Genomic DNA, 26,132 nt, shown 5'->3' on the forward strand with positions numbered 1-26,132 from the left:
CAATTTTCACCCCACACAGGTTTTTCCCCTTGTTCTGATCACCCTTCTTCAGCATCTCGACTTTCACCTGCAGCAATTCACCTCCATACATCTCCAGGATCTGCCATTTTTCTCAGCGCCTGCCATGGTTTTCCGTTACACACCAACCCAACTTCACCGGCTCATTCCCACGCTGCCTCCACCCGCCGAGCTGCTGGACAGTCTGCGGCACTTTGCACTTTTACGCCGACCCCCCCTATGTGCATCGTGGATCTCGGCGGGGGTTCATCTACACGACAAGTGGCGTAAACTCCATTCCAGCACTGTGGACCGACCGCGGCTCACACGCCGGCTCAAGTGCTTCCTCCCTGCGTCATCACAACAACACACGTCATCAGAACACATCCTCTGTGAACTTTTTCAACCTCCTGACTATCCAAACCACTCCCTCAACCGCTTTTAAACAAAAGCACCTGAAAATCGCCCTTTTCAACACACGATCCCTCAACAATAAAAGCCTCATCCTAAATGAATTTATTACTGACAACAAACTCGACCTGCTCTGCCTAAACGAAACATGGCAAAAACCACTGGACTATTTTTCCCTAAATCAAACCACCCCAGCAGGATACTCCTATTTAGACAACCCACGTACCGAGGGCAGGGGGGGTGGCATTGCTGCCATTTTTAATCAAAACCTAAAACCCCGTGCACTGTCCCTCCCCTCAGCCCCATCATTTGAACATCTGGTTTTTAAACTCCCTGGACCTAAACCTCTTATCACTGCTATTATTTACCGACCCCCTAAACCCAACCCATCCTTTTTATCTGACCTTTCGGATTTCACCACCGCACTTTTCTCTATTTCATCATCTATCTTGCTTCTTGGTGACTTCAACCTGCACATTGACTCCCCAGACTGTAAACATGCAATGGACTTTCTGGATTTCCTAACCTGCTCCAGTTTCACCCAACACACAAATTTCCCAACCCACAATAGTGGACACATCTTGGATCTGGTCTGCTCCACTGGCCTTCACATCCATAACATGTCCAGCATTGACCTCACCATATCTGACCACTTAGCCATTATATTTGACATTGACATCCCCACCCCTGACCCAAAACAAAACCGCAAAATCACTTTTCGCAACCTTAAATCCATCTGCCCAGTGACTCTTTCCACCTGCATATCTAACAGTCTTTCCTGCTCCACTCTCCCTGAAAACCCAACCCCCACTGACCTCGTAAACACTTACAACAATATTCTGTCTACATCCCTCAACACACTGGCCCCTTTGAAAACAAAAACAGTCACCTTTTCCCATTCAGCACCCTGGTTCAACCCGGCACTGTCACGCTACGGTCCCCGAACCCTTCCTTTTGGGGCGTGTGTTAACGTTGTCTGTGTCTACTCGTCTGCGTCAGTGTAGCTCCGTGGGTGCGGGTGCGTCTTGTCATTATCCGTCTCACCTGTGGCTCGTCTCGTCATCACGTGGGGTTGATGTGGTCTGTCTATTTAATGTGCGTTCGCGCAGTGTCTTGTGCTCGTCGTTGTCTACAGTCTACACGTTGCTGTGTGAGTGTTTCTGTTCTCCGTGCGCTATTGCGCAATATCTGTTAAATAAAGTGACGTCTGTTACGCAAAGCAAGGATCCCGTGTCTCATCCTTCGCCGCGAGCCGCGCGTCACAGAACGACGAGCCGACAAGAGACACCAAACCATGCCAGGCTACACCACCCGACCTAAGAAGGGGAGGAGGCCCAGCAAGCACCACCACGCCTCTTCCCCTGCACAGCACCGCGGAGCCCCTGTCACCCTCGAAGCGATGCAGCAGGATCCGTTATGTGCGGTTATGCTGCTTCGGGCTCGGGAAGCCAGGACTGAGGAGTTGGCGGACTATTTCCGCGAGACCGCGGTGCGGTTTTGGAAGGAGCGTCACCCCTCTCCCTCCAAGGACCTCTCACCTCTGCGGGTAGGCTCCCTCGAGCTCTGCTCCATGGAGAAGACCCCCGAGAGCGAGTTTGAGGGGGCGGACTCTCCGGACGAGGAAGAAGAGGAAGAGGACAGTTCACCCTCTATATGCTCCGCACCCACCATAGATTATGGCGAGGGAGAAGAGGAGGTGGACTATCCCCACTCCGTGTGCTCCGCCCCAACCGAATACTACGGCGGGGAGGAGGAGGACTACCCTCCATCAGTGTATTCCGATCCCACCATAGACTACGGTGAGGAGGAGGGGTCCTACACCGAGGAGGAGGGCTACATCCCTCCGCCCGTAGGTCCCTCTACCACCGTGGAGGAAGGCGGAGAGGAGTATGACGAGGAGGAGTACCCTCCGTCGGAGTGCTCCGCATACCCTGAGGAAGAGGGCTCCTATACCGAGGAGGAAGAGGAGAGCCCTCCCCCCTCGGAACTGTCCGCCGGGACGGTGAAGAGGAGGAGGTTTCCAGAGGCGGGCTCGTCTCCCGAGCGCTCCCCAGCCAGCGACATGGACTGTTCACGGGGTGGCAGCTCGGGGCAGCCCATGAGCTGGAGCCGTGGCAGTGAGGAAGATATGGAAGCAGAGGAGGCCCCTCCCACTGCCAGGTCCGGAGGGAGATCCCCGGGTGAAGAAGGATTCCCGTACGGCCCACCGAGGGGCGGGACCAGCCGCGCTGCACCTGACGCGTCCGCCAGCCGCGCTGCACCTGACGCGTCCGCCAGCCGCGCTGCACCTGGCGCGTCCACCAGCCGCAGCCCCAGCAGCTCCCGGTCTCTCTCCCCTGATCGCTCTCCTCCTGGCGCGCAGCCTGGCGCCACTGTCATGTGTGTCTGTTCCTGTTTTCGTATGTATTCCCGTATGTCTGCCTAATCTCCTTTTCCCTTTTGTGCCTCTGTGTGTTAATGTTCCTGTTTGTGTGTTTGTAAATGTCCCGTTAAATGTGTCTAACGTGTTTTCCCCGGTCTTCCCAGGGAGGGTGTTCTAGGCTGTTCGTGGCGGATTCTCCACCGAGGGCGGTCATCTCCCAGACGCAGGACTAGGCGCTTCGGATCCGCCCATCGACGTGGGTTCGGGGCACTCGATCCTGTTGGCACCCCGGGACGGGTAGTGCCCTTGGTGGGGGCATCTGTCACGCTACGGTCCCCAAACCCTTCCTTTTGGGGCGTGTGTTAACGTTGTCGGTGTCTACTCGTCTGGGTCAGTGTAGCTCCGTGGGTGCGGGTGCGTCTTGTCATTATCCGTCTCACCTGTGGCTCGTCTCGTCATCACGTGGGGTTGATGTGGTCTGTCTATTTAATGTGCATTCGCGCAGTGTCTTGTGCTCGTCGTTGTCTACAGTCTACACGTTGCTGTGTGAGTGTTTCTGTTCTCCGTGCGCTATTGCGCAATATCTGTTAAATAAAGTGACGTCTGTTACGCAAAGCAAGGATCCCGTGTCTCATCCTTCGCCGCGAGCCGCGCGTCACAGGCACTCCATAAACTCAAGAAACATCTCCGACAGCTAGAATGATTATGCAAGAAAACTGGTCTCACAGTCCACACCCTTGCTTACAAAGATCACATGCAACATTACAAATTAGCCCTAAATAAAGCCCGCTCAAATTATTATTCTGCCATTATTCACTCAGGTTCCTCAAATCCACGTTCCCTGTTTTCTACCATAAATAAACTCCTAAAACCCCACGACAACACTCCATCATCATTCACCCCTGAGAAATGTGACTTGCTCTTGGCATTTTTCAATTCAAAAACAGAAACCATCCACCACCTGCTTGCATCCTCCACTACCCTACAACCGGAACCCACATTTTCTTTTTCTCCATCTGACACTCAGCTATCTACTTTTTCACCCATAACCTCTGCTGACCTATCCAAAATACTCTCCACTATGAAATCTTCTACTTCTCCCCTGGACCCTATGCCATCTCAACTCGTCAAAGACTGCTTCACTCCCCTTGCTCCATTAATCACAGATATCATAAACTCCTCCCTCACCTCTAGCACAGTACCTTCACCTCTCAAACTTGCAGCCATCACTCCTCTTCTTAAAAAACCCGGCATTGACCCGGAGGACCTCAATAATTACAGACCCATCTCAAACCTCACCTTTCTGTCAAAACTACTGGAAAGAGCCGTTGCAAACCAACTCAAGATCCACCTTCTCTCAAATAACCTGTACGAAACATTCCAGTCCGGTTTCCGCACCCACCATAGCACCGAAACGGCCCTGCTGAAAGTTATAAATGACCTCCTGCTTTCCTCTGACTCTGGCTCTCTCACCATCCTCCTCCTCCTTGACCTCAGTGCTGCTTTTGACACAGTAAAACACTCTATCCTTCTGAATCGACTCGAATCGATCGGCATCACCAACACCGCCCTCGCCTGGTTCAAATCCTACCTGTCTGACAGATTCCAATACATCACCATCAACCAACACAAATCCCACACCATCCCTGTCGTACACGGTGTCCCTCAAGGTTCAGTTCTGGGTCCCATCCTCTTCATTCTGTACATACTTCCTCTCGGACTCATCATACGTCGCCATGGCCTCAAATTTCACTGCTACGCTGATGATACTCAACTCTACATCACCACAAAAACCATCTCTCCTGCCATTCTCTCCACCCTCACCTGCTGCCTTACAGACATCAAAAACTGGATGACCCATAACTTTCTCAAACTAAACAGTAATAAAACAGAGATCATTATTTTCGGTCCAAAATCCAGCCTCCCCACCTGCCAGAATTCCCTCGTTTAATTTTTATTTTTTACCCATGTCCCCTCCTGGGCTCGGTACACATCTGGTTATTGTGTGTGATATAAAATGCTGTATTGGTACAACCAAGGCAATTTAACTGAATTTCTTTAAAATAACTGATGCATTTTAAAGGAAAAATACAGTATGGAAAAGACATATTTATTGTAAAGAAAAAGTCAAATGTATTATGCTTTTATGTTTGCTGTATTGATCTGTGTTTCCGTGCATTGGTATTATCTGATGCACATACAGATTGTGTGACATACAGTATCAGCTCAGAGCTGATGGAGCAGAATTTCAGAGAAGGTGTGTATGTTGGATTTGATGCTGCTGGCCACCTGGAAACCTTTGGGCAGGTTCAAGTACACCTTGTCGCCCTGTTCCAGGATCAGTGTTACTGAATTACTGGCGTAATCTTCATTATCACCACTGTCCTGGGTCTCCCAAATCAGCAAGACTTCCTCATTATTCTTGTACAAACTTAATGTTTAATGTTCAATGTTTATTTCAAATATGGAAAACTAAAAACAAAACAAATGATAAAACAGATAACAAAACAATTTTACATATTTGAAAAGGAATGGGAAGAAGTATAAAACATATTTAATCCCACCCTTCTCCAAAGCTTATTACAAAAAATAAAAAAATCACTCAATCACATTTCATAAATACTGAAACTACCATTTCATTAACTCTGAAGTTATATAATACAAAAATATATTCATAAACATAAATATGCAGTGTATATGCATACACTCATAAGTACAAGCATATACAGACAAATACACAACCCCCCAAATTCCCATATATTACAATGTATATGCATAAATAATAATCAGGCACACTCAGCTTCCCTATATCTTTTAAAAATAATATTTTTGTACCTTTCTTTAAATTTTTTTATGTTTGGACATTCCTTTAATTCCATACTCAAAATGTTCCGTAATTTTGCTCCAACAACAGAAATACAAACTCACACCGATGTCCCACTTGGACACCCAGCTGAATGTGGTGAAGGTAAAGAAATAAACACCCTTCACTGGTGCAGTGAAGATCCCTGCAAATACACCACACACACACACACACACACACACACACACCAAAGCCAGGCATTAAAAACGTTTATGCTAAAATTACTATAGACATATGACATATGACCTAATGACAAATGACTTTATACCTTAACATGCATTTCTGTGAAAAGTCTTGGGACACCATCATATTTGTTATTTTAGCAATGGTATAGTGACCATATATAATTATTTCTCAGTGTCTTTATTAGAATACAATACAAAAACACAGGACATTTCTATCAAAAAGCTGAAATGACAGGGTCTATGGGCTACAGGCCCAGAGGTCAGATTAAATACTGACTTTTACATGTAGGAGCCATGTTCTGAAAATTGTATTTTTTAAATTTTGTCTTCATATTTCCTGTATTTTGGTTGTATTTGAATGCTTCAGTCTTTCTCCAGATTGCAGCTATTTTTATATATTACCTGTTGCTGTGTTGTAGGCATTTCCAATGTTGGTTATGGCATGTTCATGAACGAGGATGGAGCTTTTGTCAAAAGGTCCTGTTATTCCCATGTTATACCCCTTAACAGATGGAGGCCGCATCGCCACAGAGAACACCACCTTTGTCCTTTCACACCCTTCACCAGTGGAAACACACACAATGAATACACATCTACTCTTATATCACACACACACACACACACCCCTACCTGAATACACAAACCTGTACACTTATATATGACAAACACCTATATTAATACTCAAACATGTACTCTTATATATGACAAACACACACACACACACACACACACACACACACACACACACCCTACCTGAATACACAAACCTGTAGTCTTATATATGACATACACACAAACCTACCTGAATACACAAACATGCACTCTTATACATGATACACACACACACACACACACACACACACACACACACCTGCCTGAATACAGAAACGTACTCTTATATATGACCCACACACACACACAGTATATTTTCCAGGTAACATGGTGTTTCACCTTGCTCCACCTCAGAGAGAAATATTTTAATTTTAACTTTCTATAAAACCTTTTTTCTGTAGAAAATCATATTAACACAAATCCGCAAGACCAATTTTCCTAAATATATACTCAGGAAAATATTTAGGCCAATATTATTGTTTGCTGCATTATTAGTTATTAAAACTAGGGAGTTTTTCTTTGCCACTGTCGCCCTTGGCTTGCTCACTGGGGGCTTGGACTCTGCACTTGTAAAGCTGCTTTGTGACAACAACTGTTGTAAAAAGCGCTATATAAATAAAAATTTGATTGATTAGCACTTTTACCTGTTTTTGATTTTTCTAAAGATTTTTTTTGAGGTGCAGATTCTTATTACTAAATTCATTCAATTCACTAAATTCTCATACTAAATATATATACTCAGGAAAATATTTGGACCGATACTATTGTTTGCACATTTTTAGCTATGAAACCAACAGACTGTGTCCTGTCCACATGGTCATTAACCCTTCAAGACACAAGTCAAAGTCACTTATACCCGTGCATAATTTCTTCAAAGAACTGGAAGACAGACACTATCAAAGGGACAAAATGAACATGGGAACTATGACAGGCACACACATGGGCACAAGGAAAGAGATGGAGACCCACACAGGGACAGAGATGGAGACAAGCACAGGGACAGAGATGGAGACCAGCACAGAGACAGAGATAGAGACCAAGACAGGGACAGAGATGGAGACCCACACAGGGCCAGAGATAAAGACCAATACAGGGACAGAGATGGAGACCCACACAGAGACAGAGATAGAGACCAAGACAGGGACAGAGATGGAGACCCACACAGGGACAGAGATAGAGACCAATACAGGGACAGAGATGGAGACCCACACAGAGACAGAGATAGAGATCAGCACATGGACAGAGATTGAGACCCAGACAGGGACAGAGATGGAAAAATATAGGGGAAGGCAGACGGGCCGACGGGATGGTCACAGGGATCACGGGGGTCACGGGGTCACTGTGACTCTCCATCATGAAACTGTTCATTTCCAGCTCCTATGCCTTGAGGTTCTTATACTGTGTAAGATCAGAGCTTGAGAACTGAACAAAGATTGTCTTGTGTGTGTGTGTGTGTGTGTGTGTGTGTGTGTGGGGGGGGGGGGGGGGGGGGGGGGCTAGACAGAGATACCACTGATAGCTATCACTGATGACTTAAAGAAATAAAAGACATTAAACAAGCATTCAGGTGCTGATGGTTCTACTTGAGGGTTCAATCCCTCCCATCTCTCATCGTTTAGAGCTCATTCTGCAACACTGCTAACAGCCTCTCTGGGACTGCGTGGTATGTTCAGGCTTCTCCATGAAGAGTGCTGGGTCTAGGAGATCCACTACGTGTTGTTGTTGCTCCGTCGATAAGTGTAATACCAGTGGATTCGCATGATCAGTTGATCAGACTTGTTCATAATAAGACCAGTGCTGACATGCCATGTTGAGAAGAAACATCTGAGTCATGGTGGGGAAATGGGCCTGACATGCAGTTTTGACCAGACAGTATAAGAGTGTTCAAACCTCTCGTGGCTCCAATGTGCACTCCAAGAGGATGATGAAGATTGTGAAGATGAAGCTCGTGTTGCTAGTGGTGGCAACCCTGCTGTTCAAGGTGAACTCACTGGTCACAGAAGATGAGGAGGAATTTCTCCTGAAATTAAATGCTGATGTCAGCGCTTTGAAGAAATTATGCACAGGTAAAAGTGACTTTGACTTGTGTCTCGAAGGGTTAATGACCATGTGGACAGGACACAGTCTGTTGGTTTCATAGCTAAAAATGTGCAAACAATAGTATTGGTCCAAATATTTTCCTGAGTATATATTTAGTATAATTCATCATCCAGATTTTTTTCCACAGAAAAAAGTTCTAATAAAAAAATTTACATCTCAAGTGAAAAAATATCACTCACTCCCTGCCATGGAGAAAAGCTGAGAAACATAGCATGTGCAGTTTATTTCTTTATGTTCATTACGTCTGAAAATTTGAACCACTATTTGCTTAATTAGCAATAAATACCAAAGAATGCCATATCAGAGTAGGTTTAGATTTGTGCGCACAGTTCACAAACATCACTTCAACCCTGAGCTGTTCGAGCTGCTCAGAGATCAGGGACCAGTGTGTTAGCACCATCAGGATCAGGACACACTCCCTAGCAGCTTTGAACATGTGCCACTGAGTGTGTGTGTGTGTGTGTATGTGTGTGTGTGTGTGTGTGTGTGTGTGTGTGTGTGTGTGTGTGTGTGTGTGTGTGTGATATATATGAGTTCATATTTGTGTATTAAGGTAGGGGTGTGTGTGTATCATATAAGAGTACATGTTTGTGTATTCAGGTAGGTGTGTGTGTGTGTGTGATTTGAGATATATATAAGATGTGATATATAGAGTACATAGAGTACATGTTTCTTTAACATGTTAACAACACAATAACAGGTAATTTATATAAATAGGTGCAGTCTGTAGAAAGTCTGAAGCATTCAAATACAACCAAAATACAGAAAATATGAAGTCAAAATTTACTAAATACAATTTTCAGAACATGGCTCCTACATGTAAAAGTCAGATTTTCTTGCATTTTCATGTTGTATTCGAATAGACAGTCAAATAATTGTAAATGGTCACTATACTATGGGCAAAACAATAAATATTATGTTGTTCTAAGACATATGCTCATTAATGTATGTTAAGGTATTAAGATATGAAAGTTATGTCATTTGTATATTTCCATATTAGTATAATTGTTTTTGATGCCTGTCTTTGACACACACACACACACACACACACACACACACACACACACACACGCACAAATGTACATTGGTCCTGTACATATATTAAAGACTCATCACACTTTCTACACATCCTTGAATGCCTGAAAGGACAAACACTACATACCTCTTAGCTTTTTTCAATGGACATTAAAAGTCTGTACACAGTCATCCCTAATGAAGGTGGTTTGATAGCTTTAATTAAAGCATTTTCTTAATGCAAGATCTGAGAAGAACCTTCCCACAGAGATTCTCGTAAGACTAATTCAACTCGGGTTCTCTTGAGTTGTCTTTACTTCTGACTCCAGGTACTACTCCCGAACAAGAGGAGTTAGTGTGGGCTCTAAAATGGGGTCAACTTACTGCAACCTCTTTGTTGGATTTGATGAGAAATATTTTTGAGCAATACACTGGACTTGTACCCTTACAATGTCTGAGATCCATTGATGACACTTTTGGTGTTGTGTAGTGGTGTAACACTGTGACATAAAACACTTACGAGACCAACTCAAACATTAACACACATAGGACAAGAATTAGACAAGGTGATACAAATAACAAGAGACAGACACTCTAATGTACACACTAAGCACAGTCACATGTGGACACAGACGAAAATAAACACGCTAATACTGTATATATATATATATATATATATATATATATATATATATATATATATAGTATACTATATACTTATGTATATAATAGAAGAGTGGCTAATATTAATCTCTTCTAGACGAGTCAAGAACATTAAAGACACGTTTGTCAAGAACTATATCATTTTACATTATATATGTTTTGTGTAAATATATTAACACAACCACTAAAATAATGGGCACAAAAGGATCAGTTGTCATCACACATTCATCCTCATGCACCACAGCTCGTGTTGTTTATTGGATTATTTGCAAGAGATCTAATCAGCGTTACATTGGAGAAACCAAGAGAAGACTTGCTGATTGGATTAAGTATGTGTCATTTCCAGTGTCAAGGTGCTTTAATCCTAATGGGCATTGTATTAATGACATATCTGTTTTCATAGCTAGTTGTAGCTATGGCAGCAAAAACTTTAGTAAATTTAAAGAAATGGAACTGATCTCCACTCACTATGTACCTGTTCAAAAAAAAGGAAACGCACATCTGACCATATCAAGTACTGTATTGTACCTTTGGGAGTACATTTATGAACAGTGTACCTCTGAGTACAAGGAAGTACTCCTATCGTACCTCAATTTTTTAGTGTGTAGCTATGACAGCAATGACTTTAGTAAATTTAAAGAAATGGAACTGATCTCCACTCCTGGAACTTTAGAGCCTCGTGGAATGAATGTGACGATTTAAACATCTACATTTTCATATATAAACTGGTTCCTCCTACTATTAATTCAGAAGCAGTCTAAAACATCATGTTTCTCTGGAAACTCTGCAGATTCAACTAGTTTTGAGTTAAACCTGTAATACTTATAAATGTGATGGACATATTGGTGTATGTAGGAGTGTGTTAGATATGTTTATAGGTTTGTCAGTAAAATACTGCAATTGGACATGTTTTGCTGAATAATCATTTATTGTCACACATATGATCACACATCACATCTGGTTATTGTTGTGACATAAAATGCTGTATTGGTACAACCAAGGCAATTTAACTGAATTTCTTTAAAATAACTGATGCATTTTAAAGGAAAAATTACAATATGGAAAATACATATTTATTGTAAAGAAAAAGTCAAATGTATTATGCTTTTATGTTTGCTGTATTGATCTGTGTTTCTGTGCATTGAAACACAGTCTTATCTGATCCACATACAGATTGTGTGACAGACAGTATCAGCTCAGAGCTGATGGAGCAGAAATCCAGAGAAGGTGTGTATGTTGGATTTGATGCTGCTGGCCACCTGGAAACCTTTGGGCAGGTTCATGTACACCTTGTCGCCCTGTTTCAGGATCAGTGTTACTGAATTACTGGCGTAATCCTCGTTATCACCTTTGTCCTGGTGCTCCCAAATCAGCAAGACCTCCTCATCGTTCTTGTACAAACTCACACCGATGTGCCCCTCCACCATCCAGCTGAATGTGGTGAAGGTAAAGAAATAAACACCCTTCACTGGAGCAGTGAAGATCCCTGCAAATACACCACACACACACACACACACACACACACACACACACACACACACACACACACACACACACCGGGCTCCCTTAAATCAGATTAAATCAGATTAAGATTACTTCAGGACACTTCAGGACACTTCAAGACAGTCTTGGTGTCAGCAGAGGTCACACATGAGCCATGTTCAGAATATATTATTGTGTAAATTTTGTCTACATATTTTCTATATTTTGGTTGTATTTGAATGCTTCAGATTTTCTACAGACTTCACATATATATATATATTACCTGTTATTGTGTTGTAGGCATTTCCAATGTTGGTTATGGCATGTTCATGAATTAGGATGGAGCTCTTGTTGTAGGGTCCTGTTTTTCCGAAGGTGTAGCCCTCTTTAACAGATGGAGGCCGCATCGCCACAGAGAACACCACCTTTGTCCCTTCACACACAAGTGAATACACACACATGTACTCTTACATATGACACACACCTACCACAATACACAAACATGTACTCTTACATATGACACACACACCTACCTGAATACACAAACATGTACTCATATATATGACACACACACACACACACGCACACACACACACACACACCTACCTGAATACACAACCATGTATGCTTACATATGACACACACACACCTACCTGAATACACAAACATGCACTCTTACATATGACACACACACCTACCTGAATACACAAACATGTACTCATATATATGACACACACACACACACACACACACACACACACACACACACGCACACACACACACACACACCTAGCTGAATACACAACCATGTATGCTTACATATGACACACACACACCTACCTGAATACACAAACATGCACTCATATGACACAGATATACACATGCACACATGGGCACACGTTCAAACATGGTCACATAAAATCTGTAAGAGTCTGTGTCCTGACCTAACGCCGTTATTTTAATGGCGTTATTCGCAACACTGGTGTTAACACACTGATCCCTGAAGTCTGAGCAACTCAAACATCTGAGGGTTGGAAGTCATGTAGATACTATTTCAGACCTGTGTCTAAACTTACTCTAATATGGCATTCTTTGATTTTTAACAGTAATTAAGCAAACAGTGGTTCAAATAGTCAGACCTAATGGACATAATGATGTAAGCGGGGTCCACACCACTTCCTACACATGCAGGATGAAGTTTCCATGCAGTGTTTCACAGTCTAAACCTACTCTGATATGGGATAATTGTCAGACGTAATCAACATAAAGAAATAAACTGCACATGCTGTATTTCTCAGCCTTTCTCCATGGCAGGAAGTGAGGGATATTTTTTCACTTGAGGTAAATTTCTTTTTTGCTTGACCTTCAGAGTATTAGAACTTTTTTTCTGAATCCTATTTTTCACAAAGCTGGATGACTAATGATACCAAAAATATATTAAATATCCATCCATCCATCCATCCATTCATTCAGTTACATCCAGGTGGCATCTGGACCAGATGCTCAAACCATCTCAACTGGCTCCACTCTACATGGAGGAGCAGCGACTCTGAGTCTCTCCCGGACAAAACTCATTTCAGCCGCTTTTCTCTCATTCTTTCTGTCACTGCCCACAGCTCGTGACCATAGGTGAGAGTCGGAACGTAGATTGGCTCAGCATCTCTCTTGACCACATCGGTCGGGTACAGCGGCCGCAACTCTGCGACTGCCCACCCAGCCTCCTGTCGACCTCCCAGTCCAAGAACCCGAGATACCGGAACAGCACTTGAGGCAAGGACTCACTCCTGACCCGGAGAGGACACTCCACCCTTATCTGACTGAGTACCATGGTCTCAGTTTTAGAGGTGCTGATTCTTATTACTAAATTCATTCAATTCACTAAATTCAATACTAAATATATATACTCAGGAAAATATTTGGACCAATACTATTGTTTGCACATTTTTAGCTATGAAAGCAACAGACTGTGTCCTGTCCACATGGTCATTAACCCTTCAAGACACAAGTAAAAGTCACTTTTACCTGTGCATAATTTCTTCAAAGCGCTGACATCAGCATTTAATTTCAGGAGAAATTCCTCCTCATCTTCTGTGACCAGTGAGTTCACCTTGAACAGCAGTGTTGCCACCACTAGCAACACGAGCTTCATCTTCACAATCTTCATCATCCTCTTGGAGTGCACAGTGGAGCCACGAGGGGTTTGAGGTCTTATACTGTCTGGTCAAAACTGCATGTCAGACCCATTTCACCACCATGACTCCGATGTTTCCTGTCTGCCCAAAGGGGGGAAGCTCTAAATGCTCCATCACTGGGTTGTACAAATGTGGGTCATATATAAGAGTATGTTTCTGTATTCAGGCAGGTGTGTGTGTGTGTGTGTGTGTGTGTGTGTGTGTGTGTGTGTGTGTGTGTGTATCATGTGTGCATGTTTGTGTATTCAGGTAGGTTTGTGTGTATGTCATATATAAGACTACAGGTTTGTGTATTCAGGTAGGTGTGTGTGTGTGTGTGTGTGTGTGATATATAAGAGTACATGTGTATTCATTGTGTGTGTTTCCACTGGTGAAGGGGGTGAAAGGACAAAGGTGGTGTTCTCTGTGGCGATGCGGCCTCCATCTGTTAAGGGCTATAACCCTTTCAGCCTATCAGCTTAGATGATCTGCTGGATGTAATTGTGAGGCTAAAGCCATCAAGTAGCTCTGTGGATGTGATACCCTCTTCATTATTGTTGAAGGTCTTACCTACCGTTGGCCCTGCTATATTGGCCATTGTAAATTCCTCACTGTTAACAGGTTGCTTTCCATCTTATTTTAAACACGCCACTGTTCAGCCTCTTTTAAAGAAATCAAATTTAGACCCGGCTGTGCTTAAGAACTATAGGCCTATATCTAAGCTTCCTTTCTTATCCAAAATTTTGGAGAAGGTGGTGGCAAACCAACTAATTACAGTTTTAGAAAATCACAATTGCTACGACTCTTTACAATCTGGGTTTCGGAAGAGGCATTCTACAGAGACTGCTCTCCTGAGGGTCTCAAATGATCTTTTAATGTCTGCTGATGTTGGTGACTGCTCTGTGTTGGTGCTGCTGGATCTCAGTTCTGCGTTTGATACCATTGATCATGAAATACTGATAAATAGGTTATGTGACTGGGTGGGCATATCTGGAACAGCACTTGATTGGTTTATTTCTTATCTCACTGGGAGAAGTTTCTCAGTTACGATGGGAGATTACACGTCTTAGGCAACCCCATTAACCTGTGGGGTTCCACAGGGTTCAGTTTTAGGGCCTTTGTTGTTTTCTTTGTACATGTTACCTTTGGGGCAGATTTTAAATACAGTTGTGATCAAATTTATTCAACCCCCAATGCTGCGAAGGGTTTTATGGAATTCAGTGCACATTTGTAATTGTGTTCATAATGAAATCTTACAAGGACTTGTTAAAGAACTAAATGCAACTAAGATAGCATCAATTTTTTTGTCATAAAGTATTAAATGGCCTTTTTGTGATTTCTTCATTGACACAATTATTCAACCCCTTTACGACTACCACTCCTAAGAACAGAGGTTCATTCCAGTGTTTTCCATCAGGTATTGAAAACATCTGTGGATGTCAACGAGCAGCAATCAAGCATGATAAGCACCAATTAGGCAGATTTAAAAGGACTGTGATACTCAGCTCCTTCTAGACATCTACTGGTGTGTTTCCAAGCATGGTGAAGGCAAGAGAATGGTCCCAGAAGACAAGAGAAGAGGTTATTGCTCTTCACAAGAATGGCAATGGATATAAAAAGATTGCGAAGTTGTTAAATATTCCAAGAGACACTATCGGAAGTATCATTCGCAAGTTCAAGTTAAAGGGCACAGTGGAAACGTTACCTGGTCGTGGCAGAAAGAAGATCCTGACCGCGACTGCTGTGCGCTACCTGAAGCGTAATGTGGAGAAAAATCCCCGCGTGACTGCTAAGGAACTGAAAAAAGACCTGTCAGATGTGGGCACTGAAGTTTCAGCTCAGACAATAAGGCACGCACTGCATAACGAAGACCTCCATGCCAGAACGCCCAGACGCACCCCCTTGCTGACTCCAAAGAACAAGAAAAGTCGACTGCAGTATGCCAAAAGTCATGTGGACAAGCCACAAAGGTTTTGGAACAGTGTACTGTGGTCAGATGAAACTAAATTAGAACTGTTTGGGACAATGGACCAGCGCTATGTTTGGAGAAGGAAGAACCAGGCTTATGAACAAAAGAACACCTTGCCTACTGTGAAGCATGGCGGGGGGTCAATTATGCTTTGGGGCTGTTTTGCTTCTAAAGGTACAGGAAAGCTTCAACGTGTGCAGGGTACCATGAATTCCCTTCAGTACCAGGAGATCTTGGAGGAAAATGTGATGGAGTCAGTCACAAACCTGCGGCTTGGGAGACATTGGACCTTCCAACAGGACAATGATCCGAAGCACACATCCAAGTCCACTAGAGCATGGTTGAACATGAAAGGCTGGAACATTCTAGAGTGGCCATCGCAATCACCAGACTTAAATCCAATTGAGAACCTCTGGTGGGACCTAAAGAAGGCAGTTGCAGTGCGCAAGCCTAAGAATGTGACTGAACTGGAGGCTTTTGCCCATGAAGAATGGGCTAAGATACCCATAGGTCGCTGCAAGACACTTGTGTCAAGCTATGCTTCACGCTTGAAAGCTGTCATAACTGGAAAAGGATGTTGTACTAAGTACTAACAAATAATGTCACTAGGGGGTTGAATAAAACTGATAATGATGTGAGCACAGTAAAGACATTTGTGGTTATTCCATCATAAATATTATGTTATGTTTGTCTAATTTATAAGTGCCTCTTTGATACAATTGTAAATAAGATGACTGAAATGATCAAAATCAATGTCAAACTGGCCAAAACACTTTATTTCAGTGGGGGTTGAATAAATTTGATCACAACTGTAGTTAAAATATTTCTTATCATTTATTTGCTGATGATATTCAGCTTTATTTCTCTTTTAAACCAAGTGAGGTTCATAGTTTGTCTAGGCTATTAGATTGTCTTCAATCAATCAGAGAATGGACCTCAAATAACTTCCTACAGCTAAATGACAACAAGACTGAGGTATTGATCATTGCTCCTGAAAGGCTTAGTCAAACGATTAAGCTAAATCTTGGGCTTCTTTCCTCTGCTGTCCACACTAGCCTCCGAAATCTGGGAGTTATCTTCGATCAGTCTTTAGCATTTGATTCTCATGTTAAACAGCTGTCAAGATCCTGTTTCTTCCACTTGAGAAATATCAGTAAACTGAGATCTATGGTTTCAACAGCAGATCTAGAGATGCTGATCCATGCGTTTATTTCATCTCGCATAGACTACTGTAATGCCTTGTTTTCATCTCTCAGTGTATCAGCTCGTGGACGTTTACAGAAAATTCAAAACGCTGCAGCGAGGTTACTGACCAAGTCAAGCAGACGGTCTCACATAACACCCATTTTAAAATCCTTACACTGGCTTCCTGTAGAATTCAGGATCCAGTTCAAGATTTTAACTTTAACATACAGAGCACTACACAACACAGCTCCTGTGTATGTCGCTGACCTGCTCCACCCCTACACTTCATCACGATCACTCAGGTCAAACAACCTGAGTTTACTGTCTGTGCCACGCTCATGTCTAAAGACTCGTGGAGACCGAGCATTTAAGGTGGTTGCTCCAAAACTGTGGAACACACTTCCTCCACATTTAAGATCAGCTGACACTGTAGATACTTTTAAAAAACAGCTAAAGACTTTCCTTTTTACGCAGGCGTTTAGTTAGTGGTGGACAGTGGTGGACGAAGTACACCAATTATGTACTTGAGTAAAAGTACAGTTACCTTGCATTGAATATTACTCAAGTAAAAGTAAAAGTATTCACCTCAATTTTTTACTTGAGTAGAAGTACAAAAGTATCTGCCTTCAAAAATACTTAAGTATTAAAAGTAAAAGCCTTTTTTTTCTTAGCGTCACATCAAAACCCCTAGGCCTACTCGATCAAAAAGTGAACAGGAAACAGTGCCTTACATTTGCCTAGCAAACACAAAATACACAAAACTAGCCTATATTATCCTCACAACATTCATCTCCAAACTTTATCCATGTCATCAGGCGAGGGGGTACATCAGTCGCCTGCGGGTCCCTTGTACTCAGATACCAGACTTGGGTTGGAAGAATTCCTAAGCGGAGTGCTGAGTCCGTGTCGCAGAGAGATTTAGACCAACTCGAAGGGTATATTTTTAAAGCCCGTAGGGTGAATTTATTCACTACACACGTGTAGACAAAAGGAAAAGAAAAACTTGTAACAAAGAAAACAAACGAAGGTTAAAATCATGGCGTTACCAGCAGAGATTCAAACTGTACATTAGTAAGCTATAGCAATCTCACAATTACTGACTCACAGCAGTCAATACGTACACGTTTCACCAGCAAAAACCCAACCAACCTTCTCAACAAACAATCCCTTGTCCCTATATACCCATAACCCCACCCTCTGCCTAATTGGACCCTACCAATTACAGAATGGGGTGCACGTATAGGGGTATGCAATGAAATGGGTTTAACAAACACATACATATGACAAATAATAACCTACACAACACACACAACACAGGTATCTTCTGACAGTATTTACATGGATATCCATTATGTGTTATTTACCTTTGTGTACTTTTCCCCAGGATGTTTCAGCTGCCCCCCCCTCTATGCTATACTGGCCATGGGCTCTTCTGGCCTGCATAAAAGAAGCCCTGAGAGGCACCTGCCCTCCCTTGTGTTTCCAACACAGGTAAGTATACATTCTCCAGTGCAAAACATAATTCATAAAACATATAATTAATCACATTATAGAGTCTTTGCAATGATGGGGATGAGACAGGCTCTTCTGACCTCATCACAATCCATATTAATAATTCACACTAGAAAGGTAGACAAGTGGACAAACCGTTTAATATGAAAACATAATTCACCACCAAACAGTAATTTCGAACCGGCCACTTCAGTCCTAGCTTGGGGGACTTTTTCTGAGGTTCTATGTTGTCCACCACATGGCGGGACAGGGAAGCTAGAAGCTACTGAACTCATAATATTAAACTTGGCCAAATAATTAATATAATAATAATCAGAGTTGCCAACTCTCACGCAATGAGCGTGAGACACACGCATTGACTGTCTTTACCAGAGACCGTTTTCACTCGCACTACACTTCACATACATCCGATTTCTCACACTGAAAAAAAATCTAGTTTATTTACCTCTGATCTACATCTATGATTCAGTGAGTTACTAGTTCGCTGTGGCGCCAACCACTGGCGATCGATCGCGACATAATACTTAATTTGTGTCCAACAATTTACACTCGCCGCCACCCCCACCCCCCGCCAACATTTTACACACATGCCGCCGCCCCGCCCCCCAACCCTGATAATAATTTTAATAATAATTTTAATAATTTTGCTTCGCTCATATTTACTTGCCTTTGCCTCCCTCATAGGAATAAATTGCGAAGTTCGCTTCGCTTGGCCAAATTCGCGTGTATGTGTCCCCGGCTTTAACGTTTGATGTGGGAGTCTCCTGTGTTAAACTGGCGCTTAGCATCTCCACAGATTGCAATTCGGGTACTAGCACATATTATTTATAATAAATCATTTTTATATATTATATTTATTTATAATAAATGATTTTTGTAAAAAAAAATTTTCTAGTAATTCAATTTCCCATGATGTAATTTATTGACACGAGACAGTACTCATGCTGTGACGTATGGCTGAGCGGCGAAGGATGAGACGTAATCCTCTGCTTTGCGTCAGGACGTCACTTTTATTTATACAAATAACGCTTATAGCGCACACAGAATATGAAACATACACGGCAACGTGTAGACTCTAGACAACGAGGAGCACAGGACACTGCGCGAACGCACATTAAATAGACAAACCACATAAGCCCCACGTGATTACGAGACGAGCCACAGGTGAGACGGATTATCACAAGACATAACCGCACCCACGGAGATCCACAGACGCAGACGAGTAGATGCAGACGACGTAGACACACGCCCAAAAGGGAGGGGCCGGGGTCCTCAATGTGACACATGCATTTACTCACTACTTGAGTAGCTTTTAATCAAAGTACTTTTTTACTTTTACTCAAGTAAATTTTTGGATGCATACTTTTACTTGAGTAACATTTGAAATGCCTACAACACAGCAACAGGTAATATACAGTATATAAATAGCTGCAATCTGGAGAAAGACTATTCTAATAAAGAGACTGAGAAATAATTATATATGGTTACTATAACATTGCTAAAACAGCAACATGGCGAACGTAAAATGGACACAAATTAAGTGTTATATCGCGATCTATCGATCGCCGGTGGTTGGCGCCAGAGCGAACTAGTAACTCATTGAATCATAGATGTGGATCAGAGGTAAATAAACTGGATTTTTTTTTCGGAAGTGTGGCGTGAGAGCGTGTGAAGACGGTCAAATGCGTGTGTCTCACGCTCAATGCGTGAGAGTTGGCAACCCTGGATAAATTTACAAATATAAAGGTGTCCCAATACTTTTCACAGAAATGTATGTTAAGGTATAAAGTCATTTGTCATTATGTCATATGTCCATAGTAATTTTAGTATAAATGTTTTTAATGCCTGGCTTTGGTGTGTGTGTGTGTGTGTGTGTGTGTGTGTGTGTGTGTGTGTGTGTGTGTGTGTGTGTGTGTGTGGTATTTGCAGGGATCTTCACTGCTCCAGTGAAGGGTGTTTATTTCTTTACCTTCACCACATACCTACAGCTGAGTGTCCAAGTCGGACATCGGTGTGAGTTTGTACAAGAATTATGATGAAGTCTTACTGATTTGGAAGTATCAGAACAGTGGTGATAATGAAGATTACGCCAGTAATTCAGTAACACTGATCCTGGGACAGGGCGACAAGGTGTACTTGAACCTGCCCAGTGGCTTTCAGGTGACTAGTAGCCTAACATCCAACATACACACCTTCTCTGTCCCTGTGTGGGTCTCTGTCTCTGTATCTGTGCTGGTCTCCATCTCTGTCCATGTGCTGGTCTCTATCTCTGTCCATGTGCTGGTCTCTATTTGTGTCCATGTGCTGGTCTCCATCTCTGTCTCTGTGCTGGTCTCCATCTCTATCTCTGTGCTGGTCTCCATCTCTGTCCATGTGCTGGTCTCCATCTCTGTCCATGTGCTGGTCTCCATCTCTATCTCTGTGCTGGTCTCCATCTCTGTCTCTGTGCTGGTCTCCATCTCTGTCCATGTGCTGGTCTCCATCTCTGTCCATGTGCTGGTCTCCATCTCTGTCCATGTGCTGGTCTCTATCTCTGTCCCTGTATGGTTCTCCATCTCTGTCCCTGTGTGGGTCTCCATCTCTGTCTCTGTGCTGGTCTCCATTTCTGTCCCTGTGTGGGTCTCCAGCTCTGTCCCTGTACTTGTCTCCATCTCTGTTCCTGTGCTTATCTCCATTTCTGTCCCTGTGTGGGTCTCTATCTCTGTCCCTGTGCTTGTCTCCATCTCTGTCCCTGTGTGGGTCTCCATCTCTTTCCTTGTGCCCATGTGTGTGCCTGTCATAGTTCCCATGTTCATTTTATCCCTTTGCTAGTGTCTGTCTTCCAGTTCTTCATCGAGTCCCTTGTCCTCCAACATCCTGTCTTATTTACTTGTCCATCTTTAGGTCCTGTTCCTGTCCTGTGCATCCCGCAGCCATGTTCCTGCTGTCTAATCTCTGCTTTGGTTTGAGCCCAGTTTTGTGATTTATTGTTTGTACTCGTTAGTTTTTGGTTTGCCTTTTAGCTGTAACAATCAGAGCAGACCATAACAGAGACCAGAGACCAGATCAGACCTGTGTTTTAGTTGGTATTATTATTATTGTTTAATTCATGATCTCTTAATTTTTGAGGGCGGGACCCTCTTCATCTCCAAGCCCTGTGTGGTGTGAGTCTTGTTTGGTGGGAATCTTGTATGGTGTGAGTCTATTGTGGAGTGAGTCTCTTTTGGTGGGAGTCTCGTGTGGTGGGAGTCTTGTTTGATCCCGTCCAACGCCGGTGGATTCCCTGGGCCAGTTGATCTGACTTGTTCATAATCAGACCAGTGCAGTCATGCCATGTTGAGACTGCAGGCTCCATGTCTTACGGAGACGTGTCAAAATCATAAAGAACCTTTCGTGGGTGAAGTGTAGGTCAAGCGATTTGTGCAACCCAGTGATGGAGCATTTAGAGCTTCCCCCCTTTGGGCAGATAAGAAACATCTGAGTCATGGTGGTGAAATGGGTCTGACATGCAGTTTTGACCAAACAGTATAAGACCTCAAACCCCTTGTGGTTCCACTGTGCATGCTAAGAGGATGATGAATATTGTGAAGATGAAGCTCGTGTTGCTAGTGGTGGCTAACCTGCTGTTCAAGGTGAACTCGCTGCTCACAGAAGATGAGGAGGAATTTCTCCTGAAATTAAATGATCGCATCACTGCTTTAGAAAAATCAAAAACATGTAAAAGTGCTAATAATAACTAATAATGCAGCAAACAATAATATTGGCCTAACAATTAGAATATTGTTCTAAGTTTATATTTAGGACAATTGGTCTTGCGGATTTGTGTAAATATAATTCTCCACAGAAAAGAAAGTTTTAATAGAAGATTAAAATTAAAATATTACTTTCTCTATAAGGTGGAGTAAGATGAAACACCATGTTACCTAGAAAATATACTGTGTGTGTGTGTGGGTCATATATAAGAGTATGTTACTGTATTAAGGTAGATGTGTGTGTATGTGTGTGTATCATGTATGAGTGCATGTTTGTGTATTCAGGTAGGGGTGTGTGTGTGTTTGTCATATGAGTACATATATGAGTCCATATTTAGATATTAATATAGGTTTTTGTAATATATAAGTACATGTTTGAGTATTAATATAGGTGTTTGTCATATATAAGAGTACATGTTTGAGTATTAATATAGGTGTGTGTCATATATAAGACTACAGGTTTGTGTATTCAGGTAGGGGTGGTGTGTGTGTGTGTGTGTGTGTGTGTGTGTGTGTGTGTGTGTGTGTGTGTGTGTGTGTGTGTGTGTGTGTGTGTGTGTGTGTGTGTGTGTGTGTGTGTGTGTGTGTGTGTGTTAAATAAGCGTACTTGTGTATTCACTTGTGTGTGTTTCCACTCTGGGGTGAAGGGACAAAGGTGGTGTTCTCTGTGGCGATGCGGCCTCCATCTATTAAGAGCGATAACTTTGGAATAACAGGACCCTTCAGCTGGAGCTCCATCCTCATTCACCAACATTCCATAACCAACATTGGAAATGCCTACAACACAGCAACAGGTAATATATAAAAATAGCTGCAATCTGGAGAAAGACTGAAGCATTCAAATGCAACCAAAATACAGGAAATATGAAGACAAAATTTAAAAAATACAATTTTCAGAACATGGCTCCTACATGTAAGTCATGTATTTAACAAGTCAGTATTTAATCTGACCTCTGCTTGCACCAAGCACATGTTGAACTCTTTAGGGCACACTGTCCTGACGTGTCCCGAAGTGTCCTGGTACCACTCCATTCTGTTCTATTGGGGGTTGAGAGAGCCAGGGTCCTGCTGCTCACATATCCCTGTAGCCCAGAGACCCTGTCATTAATTTCAGCTTTTTGATAGAAATGTCCTGTGTTTTTGTATTGTATTCTAAAAAAGACACTGAGAAATAATTATATATGGTTACTATACCATTGCTAAAATAACAAATATGATGGTGTCCCAAGACTTTTCACAGAAATGCATGTTAAGGTATAAAGTCATTTGTCATTGTGTCATATGTCCATAGTAATTTTAGTATAAACGTTTTTAATGCCTGTCTTTGATGTGTGTGTTTTGGTGTGTGTGTGTGTGTGTGTGTGTGTGTGTGTGTGTGTGTGTGTGTGTGTGTGTGTGTGTGTGTGTGTGTGTGTGTGTGGTGTATTTGCAGGGATCTTCACTGCTCCAGTGAAGGGTGTTTATTTCTTTACCTTCACCACATACAGCTGGGTGTCTGAGAAGAACATCGGTGTGAGTTTGTACAAGAACAATGAGGAAGTCTTGCTGATTTGGGAGCACCAGGACAAAGGTGACAACGAGGATTACGCCAGTAATTCAGTAACACTGATCCTGGAACAGGGCGACAAGGTGTACTTGAACCTGCCCAGTGGCTTCCAGGTGGCTAGTAGCCTAACATCCAACATACACACCTTCTCTGGATTTCTGCTCCATCAGCTCTGAGCTGATACTGTCTGTCACGCAATCTGTATGTGGATCAGATAAGACCAATGCACAGAAACACAGATCAATACAGCAAACATAAAAGCATAATACATTTGACTTTTTCTTTACAATAAATATGTATTTTCCATACTGTAATTTTTCCTTTAAAATGCATCAGTTATTTTAAAGAAATTCCGTTAAATTGCCTTGGTTGTACCAATACAGCATTTTATATCACACACAATAACCAGATGTGATGTGTGATCATATGTGTGACAATAAATGATTATTCAGCAGAACATGTCCAATTGCAGTATTTTACTGACAAACCTATAAACATATCTAACACACTCCTACATACACCAATATGTCCATCACATTTATAAGTATTACAGGTTCAACTCAAAACTCGTTGAATCTGCTGTTTCCAGAGAAACAGGATGTTTTAGACTGCTTCTGAATTAATAGTAGGAGGAACCAGTTTATATATGAAAATGTAGATGTTTAAATTGTCATATCCATTCCATTGTCTTAACTGATTATTGTTTATAGGTCAGTGCGTCCTCTCTGAACAGGTCAAACACGAGCATAAGAATCATAATGGCTTCCTTAGGAAAACCAGCGTTTTGAATATGTGCCAGAATTTCAACATTTTTCTGGAGGACGTTTTCATTGTCACTACAAATGTGCTTAAGTTTGAGGAGTTGCGAGTGAGGAATGGAGTTTTTCAGGCCTTTGAATGGGAAGAATTGTATTTTAGGTAGATAGGAATGAGAGTCTGTAGGTTTATAATGGATGGTGGTATTTAAACAAGAATGACTAAAATTCATTGAAACATCCAGAAAGGAGATCTTCATGCCAGTATGTGTTATATTCCATGTTTATTCAAGAGCTGGGTGGAACTTGGAGAATGAAGAAATTAAAATTTGGAGATTGTCATAGTACAACTCCTGAGTCCAGCCTCGGGAGTGTCTGTATGCGTGTTTATTTTCGTCTGTGTCCACATGTGACTGTGCTTATGTGTGTACATTAGAGTGTCTGTCTCTTGTTATTTGTATCACCTTGTCTAATTCTTGTCCTATGTGTGTTAATGTTTGAGTTGGTCTCATAAGTGTTTTATGTCACAGTGTTACACCACTACACAACACCAAAAATGTCATCAATGGATCTCAGACTTTGTAAGGGTACAAGTCCAGTGTATTGCTCAAAAATGTTTCTCATCAAATCCAACAAAGAGGTTGCAGTAAGTTGACCCCATTTTAGAGCCCACACTGACTCCTCTTATTCGGGAGTAGTACCTGGAGTCAGAAGTAAAGACAACTCAAGAGAACCCGAGTTGAGTTAGTCTTACGAGAATCTCTGTGGGAAGGTTCTTCTCAGATCTTGCATTAAGAAAATGCTTTAATTAAAGCTATCAAACCACCTTCATTGGGGATGACTGTGTACAGACTTTTAATGTCCGTTGAAAAAAGCTAAGAGTTGGTATGTAGTGTTTGTCCTTTCAGGCATTCAAGGATGTGTAGAAAGTGTGATGAGTCCTTAATATATGTACAGGACCAATGTACATTTGTGCGTGTGTGTGTGTGTGTGTGTGTGTGTGTGTGTGTGTGTGTGTGTGTGTCAAAGACAGGCATCAAAAAGAATTTTACAAGAATTTACAAATGACATAACTTTCATATCTTAATACCTTAACATACATTAATGAGTATATGTCTTAGAACAACATAATATTTATTGTTTTGCCCATAGTATAGTGACCATTTACAATTATTTGACTGTCTCTTTATTCGAATACAACATGAAAATACAAGAAAATCTGACTTTTACATGTAGGAGCCATGTTCTGAAAATTGTATTTAGTAAATTTTGACTTCATATTTTCTGTATTTTGGTTGTATTTGAATGCTTCAGACTTTCTACAGACTGCATCTATTTATATAAGTTACCTGTTATTGTGTTGTTAACATGTTAAAGAAACATGTACTCTATGTACTCTATATATCACATCTTATATATATCTCAAATCACACACACACACCTACCTGAATACACAAACATGTACTCTTATATATGATACACACACACCCCTACCTTAATACACAAATATGAACTCATATATATCACACACACACACACACACACACACACACACACACACACACTCAGTGGCA

The 26,132-nt window shown here is 42.1% G+C and overlaps 2 protein-coding genes across 2 annotated transcripts; one reads left to right on the forward strand and one right to left on the reverse strand.

The window, feature by feature from the left end:
* The first annotated feature begins 1,807 nt into the window (after window positions 1-1,807).
* Window positions 1,808-24,197, forward strand: LOC143474576 (uncharacterized). The gene is made up of 4 exons (XM_076972084.1): window positions 1,808-2,378; window positions 8,290-8,496; window positions 22,905-23,051; window positions 23,690-24,197. Exons 1-4 carry the CDS (start codon window positions 1,808-1,810, stop codon window positions 23,977-23,979), a joined length of 1,215 nt encoding a protein of 404 aa, XP_076828199.1. The 3' UTR covers window positions 23,980-24,197.
* Window positions 11,117-13,900, reverse strand: LOC143475093 (complement C1q-like protein 2). Its single transcript, XM_076972830.1, has 3 exons — window positions 13,712-13,900; window positions 11,973-12,122; window positions 11,117-11,693 (listed from the first exon to the last, which is right to left on the reverse strand). The coding sequence occupies exons 1-3, from the start codon at window positions 13,854-13,856 to the stop codon at window positions 11,404-11,406; spliced, it is 585 nt and encodes a 194-aa protein (XP_076828945.1). The 5' UTR covers window positions 13,857-13,900; the 3' UTR covers window positions 11,117-11,403.
* Window positions 24,198-26,132: the final 1,935 nt, after the last annotated feature.

The sequence above is a fragment of the Brachyhypopomus gauderio genome, chromosome 14, assembly GCF_052324685.1.
Source record: "Brachyhypopomus gauderio isolate BG-103 chromosome 14, BGAUD_0.2, whole genome shotgun sequence".
Lineage (NCBI taxonomy): Eukaryota > Metazoa > Chordata > Actinopteri > Gymnotiformes > Hypopomidae > Brachyhypopomus > Brachyhypopomus gauderio.